General features: G+C 44.2%; 1 protein-coding gene across 1 annotated transcript in view; it reads left to right on the plus strand.

Annotated features, from left to right (window-relative positions):
* Window positions 1-10,000, plus strand: part of LOC134467085 (potassium voltage-gated channel subfamily H member 4-like) — a 179,546-nt gene that overhangs the window by 72,399 nt on the left and 97,147 nt on the right. Inside the window, exon 5 of the mRNA XM_063221005.1 lies at window positions 1,270-1,510. Coding sequence (XP_063077075.1) covers window positions 1,270-1,510 — 241 coding nt within the window. The remainder of the gene's footprint in view (window positions 1-1,269; window positions 1,511-10,000) is intronic.

Genomic DNA, 10,000 nt, shown 5'->3' on the forward strand with positions numbered 1-10,000 from the left:
GTAAATGACTAGGAAATGTTAACAAATGTTTGTAAATGACTTAGCCTGATAAACCAGACTAAATGTGGATGTCTAATTTAGTCTGGCCTCGATGCATAATAAATTCCGAAGATTGTTGACGAGAACAACCTTCCCTCAAAACCCTGCCCGCTTTGATTCAAAACACATCTTTGCGTTGTAATTGGTTTGCCAGATTCATGGCATTCTGCCTTCATTGAATCATTATGCGAGGCCAGACCCACCCGTAGACAAAACATTTTGCCGTTCAGCGGGTGGCGCTGGTTCACCAGGCTATAAATGACTAGGAAATATTTTGTTAATATCTTATATTCATCAAACATTTACAAATTGCTTGTAAATGAATAAAATACTCTGTTCTAAGGTATGTAAAATCCTGTATATATTATTTGTAGATATTTTATAAAGCATTAATAAAACTTAGTTAATGATAAAAAACATTTGTTAATGTTTCGTTCATCATTAGTTAATTATTTACTAAGTCTTTATAATGCTTTTTTTGCATCCATTATTATAAACTTTCAGAAGACGCAGGTTGCCTGGAGGCATTCCATTTGCATTACATTACATTACACTTAGCTGACGCTTTCAGTCAGGGGCGTAGGCAGAAATAATAAAACAGGTGGGCCCAGAAAAATATCGGAAGGACCCAACACGAAAGCGTGTAGGTAGATATTATAATAGCGTGCTCAAAAATGAGGGGGGGTTCTTGTGGAAGTGACATGCTTCATCAAATACTCTGTGTAAATTGACTTGGGAAAGTCAAGAGCTTCATCATAGGCCTACAAAATGCAGCACCGAAAAAACAGAAACAACACAGTCGGCTATAGGGATGTGCAGGTATTCAGGTCCTGAAGGAAGAAGAGGACAGGTGTTGAGGTTGAAGGTTACTATAATAGCAAAGTTTGAAGTTCCTAGCATTGTTTTTCTGTCCTCCTGCAGAAACCCTCTCTGCCAAATCTCTTCTCTTCTCTTCTCTTCTCTTCTCTTCTCTTCTCTTCTCTTCTCTTCTCTTCTCTTCTCTTCTCTTCTCTCCTCTTCTCTTCTCTCCTCTCCTCTTCTCTCCTCTCCTCTCCTCTCCTCTCCTCTCCTCTCCTCTCCTCTTCTCTCTTCTTCTCTTCTCTTCTCTTCTCTTCTCTTCTCTTCTCTTCTCTTCTCTTCTCTTCTCTTCTCTTCTCTCCTCTCCTCTTCTCTCCTCTCCTCTTCTCTTCTCATGACCAGTTCTCCTTTTCTTCTCTTCTCTTCCTGTAGAATATGTTCGAGAAGCCCTCTCTGCCGGAGTACAAGGTTGCCACGGTGCAGAAGTCGCGCTTCATCCTGCTCCATTACAGCATCAGCAAGGCATTGTGGGATTGGATGATCCTGCTGGCCACCTTCTACGTTGCCGTGACGGTGCCGTACAACGTCTGCTTCACGGCGTACCACGAGCTGGAGACCGCCTCCAGGAGCACCATCGTCAGCGACATCGCCGTGGAGATGTTGTTTATTCTTGGTGAGTTTCCCCCTTAAATCTTCATAAGAGTAAGAGTATGGATGGACATCCCACCTCTCTGAGGCCAGGTGCAGGACAAAGGTGCGTCTGATAGTGGAAAGAGTAGAAGTCCGCAAACTGTTGCTCCGCTTTGAAAATGTATTCAGGTCATACAACGATTCGACCCAACAGGCATGCCTGATGAAGACCCTGTTGAGTCAAAACGTTGTATGACCTGAATACATTTTCAAAGCGGGAGCTACAGTGTGTGAGTTTCCCCTTAAACTACGGTTTCTCGAACTTTTTCAGACCGAGGACCACTTTGTCCCTCTGCAGAACTACACAGGTGTGGGGAGAGTCCAAGGTTACCAAAAACTGTTGGTAGGGCATTGCCGTGGAAATGCTATTCATTCTCATTGAGTCTTCGAAACACAGATTTTGGTCAGACGTTGGTATCCAGGCCCGCTGACAGCTTTGGCTGAATCTGAATCTTGATCTGAAAGCCCCCCCTCAACAGTACCCCCCCCCCCCCCCAATTCATACAATGTAATGAGGGCCCAATTGTGCGTCTGGCCTGTAGTGATGTGTCGGTCGCGAACCGTTCGGCTCTAAGAGCCGGCTCTTTGAAGTGAACGGCAGGAACCGGCTTTGCAATGGGAGGTGTTTTGGGATTTTTTTTTGAGAGACGTTTTTGTTTTTTGTCCTTCTCTCCCCCTCCCTCTCATTGTGTGTATCCTCTAAAAGTGCCAGTGGATATAGAGCAGGTGTTACAGACACACTCACAGCGATCAGAAATGCAGAGTATGTATTAATACCTTTTTAATTTACTTTGTATTTGGGTATGTTGGGTCATTATTAATGACTGATTATGATAAAAGTGTTGTTCATAAAGGCTTTTACACAGTATAAACTGCCCAAAGTGCTTCACAGTGTCAATAATGAAACAAAATGTAAAATAAAATTAAAACTTTTAATTTATTAATTATGTAAACATATATGTAGGGAGCCATTTGGGAGCCGAAAGAGCCGGCTCTCCATAGTTAGAAGGGCCAATAGAACCGCATCTCAAACAAGAGACGAAAAATCCCATCACTACTGGCCTGTGAACGAGTGAACTCTTAACTTTATCTGAATGGGAAAGTTTGTCTCCTAAGGGCACAGTCCAAGGCAACCTTGAGAGGAGCAAACAAACTGCGGAAACTTGGCTCAGTGTAGCGGGGGCTGACATTTATGTGATCTTGATCCGGGATGTGGGCATCTGCTTCTGTCTAAAGGAGAGGGGGGCGGGGGGTATGGAGAAGGCAGCTGTAGGATAGATACCCTGACAGAGAAAGTTAAAGTGCAGAAGAGTACTCAAATGCCTGTTTCCACTGCCGGTTTTCTGGTAGGCCTATAGCTCAACACAGCACGACTCGACCATTACTTTTCGCTCTCCAATTGGGCATGATACAGCTCAATTGAAGAGCAAAAAGTGGTGGCCGAGTCACGCTGTGTCGAGCTGTAGGCCTACCAGAAAACCGGCAGTGGAAAAGAGGCAGAATGAGCTGCAAAGATAAGGTGTGGAAGGTGAAGTTGCCCCCTCTCTTCCTGCCCCCTCAAATCTCAAGCGCCTTAATGCAGCGTAAATGTCGCTCCAGGCACCAAAGGTCAAGCAGCGTATGCGCAGCATCAGGCTAAAATGGGTTAGGCTATACAACATTCCTGAAAATCCCACTGCAAATGTAATCCCAAAATGTAAAAGTCCCGACTGTAAATGTACCATAGTCATTCGGACATAGTACACCAGAGCACCTGCCTCACCTGTGCAAACGGGCAGCTCACCCCAATGCACCCTAATGCCTAGCTCAAACTACATGACTAGCGATTGTGTGTCCGATTTTGGCGTTGGGGTGCACCACACACTAGAAGAGAATCGCAACTGTCAATCTGATCGATGCTCGCAGCCACCGAAACAATGCCCGACGTTCTATTTCCAGTCGAAAATATCAAACACTGTTTGATTTCTACAATTTGCGATCGGCGACTCTTTGAGCTGCCAAAGTTCTATCTTAGAACGTCGGTCACGACGAGGAAATATTTCCCGACAATCGCTTGCGATGGTCCTGGGTGGTAACGTTCCAGCGATCGTCGTAAGGGGGGTTTTCAGACGATAATCGGGCCGATAATCGTGTAGTTTGAGCCAGGCTTAAGGCTGCAATGCAGGGGGATTGTACCAAAGCTGTCAGAAAAGAAAAGAAAAGAAAAGAAAAGAAAAAAAGACCCTGTCACATTTTCCACCCAACAACCTATTGACTGATCCAACCATCTTAGAATCAAGAATCAAGAGCTTTTATTTGTCATTGACCAAAACAGATCAGATGACAGTTAATATAATCCTATTGGTTTTTTTTTATGGAATCAGGAAATACACATACATAAAAAAACTGTAAGTAACCCCTCCCCATGTGGGTTTGGTGCATATTAGTCACATATACGGTAGTGGTGTTTGCCTCCCATTAACATGTGAAGTCTACTTGGGCTTTCCTGGCTCCTATTGTTGCCAAAGTACTGTACATATCTAAGGTTTCCACTAAGCTGGATGCTAAACGTTCATCCGATCCCCAGCCTCTCCGCTCCTCTTCGCTCCGCTCCGGTCACTAAACCCCAATGTAACCCAGCACCCGGAGATCAGGGCCTCTGGCAGCGTTGGTCAGGCCCGGGACACAGTCACCTGGAGGGCCGCCTCACCCAGTACATGGGTCAAAGACATTTTTTAGACGCGTGCACGCCAGTGGTGTAGTCTACATAGAACGCGGGTATACGGAGTATACCCACTTCTAAATTTCAGGGATTTCAGTATACCCACTTAAAATTGATTGATCCATTGTTAGGAATAGCACAAATATATACAGTATACCCACTTCAGAAAATGCTCAAATATACAGTATACCCGCCATAAAAAAGTAGACTACACCACTGGTGCACGCATCTCTATATGAGACTTTGTCCGTCCGTTGGTCTGTCCGTCCACCGTGACACGTTTTCCTAATCATTGAAAACTGCTTCTGAATGATAATACACGTAAACAACTGAAATATGATTCCCTGAATGTCAAAAAATATTTGGACGCATCGTTGTCCGCCTGTCCGCCTGACTTTTTTTTGGCTCAGATGTCAGGTGGCGCAAACGGCATCTCATGCCCATGAATTAATTAGCATTGGCTGTAATGAATATTCTTCTTAGATAGTCCGCTAAAAACAAAACAATATAAAAAAAATCCATACAATAGTGGCATTGGCTTTTGTTGCACCGCCTTGACGTGTGCTGCTGCTGAAACTTCACTGACTCACATACTGTACATCAGTGGTTCTCAAACTTTTTCCATCATTCCCCCTTTCAGAGGGTCTGAATGCTTCCAAGCCCCCCCAACCAACAGCAAGCAGTACTCGCGCAGACTGATTTTGCGATCGCTGCACAGAATCAAAGGAGAGGTGACTGGTGGAGATTAAACAAAGAGGGACTGCAGTCGAATGCAGATATGTGTTCATTTCCTATGCTATTCAAATTCATGACAATTAATAATATAATGTTGGTGAGGGCTTTAAACTTATTGACTTTTTGGCGAGACAGGAAATAATTTCTTTGGTGGGAAAAAAACACAAAATCAGATGTCAAACGGCCCCCCCTGAGATGCCTCCGCGCCCCCCCAGGGGGGTTTATGCCCCACTTTGAGAAACACTGCTGTACATGTACTGGGGAGCCAAATCTTCCCACTCTTCGCCTCTTCCTGTGCCCAGGACAACGGACCCCTTTTTGTCCGCCCCTGTTGCCGGGCCGAGCCTGCAGAGCTGTAACCGAGCCCTTGGTAATAACAGCAGCAGTTTGACAACACTCAGGATCCGATTGCCCTCTTGCATTCTTACGCTGGCATCACACTTTCCCCATTCACAACATTGGTGGTGTGTGTGGGCTGCACACGTGCCCACACATAAACACACACTGCGGGGGGGGGGGGGGGGGGGGGGGGGTATGTGTACTGTAAGCACAGCGCAGTAAGCCCCTGGCCTCCACATACGTGCTTACTCTCACGCTGTCCTGTCATAAATTGCCCCAAAAGCCCCCCAAAATATTTAAAACAGCCACTGGAAAAAAAGGCAATATACGTCAAAAAGAGAGAGAAAGGCTTTTTGTTCAGAGGGAGGAGGATGTTTTTTTCTGCTCACTGCTGCACAGGTTAGGCTACAATGTTTTGTTTCAAGTTTTCTTTCTGCTTCTGCCAGTGCAAAAGCTCTCAAACAGTCTGACGTTGACAGGATGTGGAAGGGCACACACACACACACACACACACACACACACACACACACACACACACACACACACACACACACACACACACACACACACACACACACACACACACACACACACACACACACACACACACACAGCATTCAGCATTCGTTTGGGTTTCTGATAGAGATGCACCGGATCCTGATTTTTAGGATCCTGCCGGATACCGGATCCACTGCTTAAGATCCTGCCGGATCAGGAACCGGATACCGGATCTTACGAAAGGGTGAAACACATAGCCAGCTCGCACACGTGGGCCCTTTTTATTACGTTGGCGCAAACTATTTCAAAACTCATTGGCTTACTGCCACACTGCCTTCAACTGCCGCTTCCAAAGGGCTTTCACTCCATGCAGCGATTGGGGTTGTGAAAGGCTGACTGAAAAGCCTAGGCTACGTAAAAAGTAGAGATGGCCCAGATCCTGATTTTTAGGTAACTGCCAGATACCGGATCCACTGCTTAAGATCCTGCCGGATCCGGATAGTCTGAAAAACCCTATTATCCTGCCGGACCCGGAACCGGATCTTGGATCCTGTACATCTCTAGTTTCTGAAGAGTAGAGGTGTGTCGTTCATGAATGAGCCGGCTCTTTTGAACGGCTTCATGAAGTGAACGATGGGAACCGGATCACAGCTGGGGGAGCCACTCGACCGTTATTTCGTTCATTTTTCATTCATTTTAAGCACGTGACCTCGACCAGAGTAATTAAATGTGGAAAAAACACCATTGTTTGCCTCAAAGAGAGTGGCAAAAACGGCCTTTAGAAGCAGGAGAATAATCAGTTGTTGTTTGGACAAAATTACCTTGAGGATGAGTCAAAATATTACATTCTTAACACTGAATAAATAATTTAAAAAAGAGCCAAAAGAGACAGTTTTTTGAACGGCTCTTTGAAAGGAACGAGCCACTAAGATCCGGATCCCGAAAAAGAGCCATAAATCCCATCTCTAGTCGCTACAGCAGCCTGGACAAGACAAGATTTTTTCAGAATCCGCTAAAAATATCCCAAACAGGTGCAGGGGAAGAGAGGGCTCCTTAAAAAAACTGAAGAGCAGCAGAAGGCAGTTTGAGTGCCATCGTTTACTGAATAACCAATTAGAGAGCTCCCTCTACGCACACACACACACACACACACACACACACACACACACACACACACACGCGCGCACACGCACACACACACATACGCGCGCGCACACAAAAACACTCTCACACACTCACGCACACGCATGCACGCACACACACACACTCACTCACCCATCCCTCCCGTGGCAGTAACCGTACGGTCTGCCAAAGATGCCCTTGTCTGTCAAAGACAATGCCAGGACTTGAGTAGCCAATGACACATGGTGTTACATGCTTGTCAGAATGAAGCTAGCCCATCTTGTTGCCCATTTCACCCATCTGTGCCCAGTTCGCAATGTGTCACATTTTCCAGTGATGTCTGTGCAAAGGCTGAGAAGAGTAGAGGGGGAGCTCAAATGGATGGGACACCGATGGTCATGCCAGAGACGTGGGTTCGATAATGGTCTGAGGATATTTCCCCATCCTCCGCCGTCTCTCTCGCTCTCTCTCTCTCTCTGAATTGAAGGCGCCTGATGTTACGTCAAGAAAAACGCCCACACACTAAAACATTAGCCTCTCTTCATTGGAACATTCATCCACCAGTATAGAAGTTGAAAGTGACGTCACATCCTCCGATATCATGGGACCTCACAGCGTTTTTAGGGGAAGATATTAGCATGTAATCCAATGGCAGTATTAAAAGGATATTTCGATCCCCTTTGAATTGTGCCACGGGCTTCACATATGTTGTTTCTGATATTTTTATAATTTTTTTTCGTACCAAACACATCAGAACAAAATGTCTATACTTCTGCATGAATAATCTAAATTTAGCTCCTTAGAAAGCATAACCCATTGATTGGATCAGAGGATATTTACTCCTACTAGATGGTTGGCTAAAGACCCGTGAATGCGTAACTAAGTCACTTCTGCTTTCAAGCTCTACTATATCACTTCGCAACAGCTTGCAGGTGAGATATTTTCAGCTCTGAGATAAAGAGATGTCATTCTAGTGACTCACCTCCTGAGCGCTAAGCAAACAGAGACCAAAAGTCAGAGATAAAAATGTACCCAGAGACGGAAGTTTCTTTTTTAAATTAAACTTTGATTTTTTTTTAACATCTGTCTCAGACGTTCTTAATATCTGCTGTAAATATGACAGAAGAAGGAAGTATAAGAATAGAGTTAAAATTGATTTGACCCCAGATGGGTTTACATGGACATATTACGTATAACTATTTAAATATAATTAGTTCAAAAGACTTTGAACAAGACCTTCAGCTTAAGATTGATTGTATCTGTTCAGCATTCTAAAGTTCTGTGAGCACAACCAGAGTTATGAAAAAAGACCCTTGATCAGCTGCATTTGTCCTAATTTCATTGTTTCTCAGGTGAGCGTGTACATTTCATGATAAACGTCTTGCGATGCTTATTTTATGTCAGCTGCATGTGTCCAAATGTCATTCTTGCCGGGGATATACTTGCCACAGGATACATGTGAACATGCACATATCATGCACAAACGTCTTGCCATGCTTATTTTATGTCCGTTTTGTATGCAAATAGCTCAACTGAACACAAAGTACTATAGTAAATATCAATAACAGCTGACTATCCGCTAGCCTGGTTTACCAGACCACATTTATAACTTCGTAATACATTTTTGGTCTGGATCCTCGATGCCCTGGAGCGCCTGGGTGGGAGGAGTAAGCCCAGCTCTGATGTGAAATGAGTGGACCAATTGCTGACAGATATATGTTGTTCTGCGCTCAGGTGTGTTGGCTTGTATTATCGCTATTTGTGTATGTGTGTCTTAGAAGTTGAAGTGTGACCCTGGCAACTTAGCTAACTGACTCGTTATGCTAGCGGTTTTGCTAGCGGTTTTGCTAACGTTTAATAAAAATCCAGGTTTTTGGTAGTACTTGTATCCATGACCATGCGATTTTATTTTCATATATTTCATCTCGTAAATCTAACACCCTGTTTGGTGTTACTGTTTTGCATTTTACTGTAAACAATATTACGTAGGAAAATATGACAATGTAGGAAAACCTGTCAGAACACCGGCCTGTCAGGCTAACTATCCGCCCCCTCAAAGATGCATCCAGTATCGTGTGCAGCGGTCTGACAGCTCTTCAGCAAGCATGTGTATTGTGCGGATGGGCCCACCAGCAGGCCTGTCCACTCGTTGCTGAAAAGACTCAACTACATGACAACAACATTGCTATACCATTGCCAAGAGCCTTAAGTAACAGATGAAGAAATTGTTCATCACAGTTTTGGTGTGAGTAAGAGTATATTTGGGCTAGTAAGACTGTCTTTTAATTTGTAAGATTATAACATAGGCTCTGCACTGTAAAACACTGTACCAAATTACAGTAAGTGGGTCTTCGTTGGGTAGGTGCCCTCAAAATGAAACCCAATACGTAAATGCCCAGCACGCTATTGTGACATTTTATAAATGGACTCTTCAAAGAGTGTAGCGGCTTAATTGAGGCCCAGCTGTAGTCATATCAATCATTACTCATGATGAGGCATAATGAATATTTTATAACCATTTCTGTATAATGAGTTGTCAGTATTGGGTTGAAAGTGAAGTGGGCAACCGTCAGGAGCCATAATGCTACCCTATGCACAGTCAATGCCCAGGTGTAAGTGATGCACAGTCAAAAGTAACCCAGAAAATGGGTAATGCCCAGGTGTAAGTGATGCACAGTCAGAAGTAACCCAGAAAATGGGTAATGCCCAGGTGTAAGTGATGCACAGTCAGAAGTAACCCAGAAAATGGGTAATGCCCAGGTGTAAGTGAGGCACAGTCAAAAGTAACCGAGGAAAGAGGGAAATGGGTAATGCCCAGGTGTAAGTGATGCACAGTCAAAAGTAACCCAGAAAATGGGGTACAATAAGGCACTCTGGTAGACTTTAAATTATTGAATGCTTATTCTGGTGAACAGTGCATTTCTGTTTTCTGTGTACTGTCAAGTTACACTCTGACTGATGTTACAGATATCTGCTCCGGAAATATTCAGAGAAGTAATTGAAACTTGAAAAAATATGCTGCATCGATAATGACATTTGCCGAATCGATTATTGAATTGTCCTGCCCCGCATTGCAAT

The sequence above is a fragment of the Engraulis encrasicolus genome, chromosome 17, assembly GCF_034702125.1.
Source record: "Engraulis encrasicolus isolate BLACKSEA-1 chromosome 17, IST_EnEncr_1.0, whole genome shotgun sequence".
Classification (NCBI taxonomy): Eukaryota; Metazoa; Chordata; class Actinopteri; order Clupeiformes; family Engraulidae; genus Engraulis; species Engraulis encrasicolus.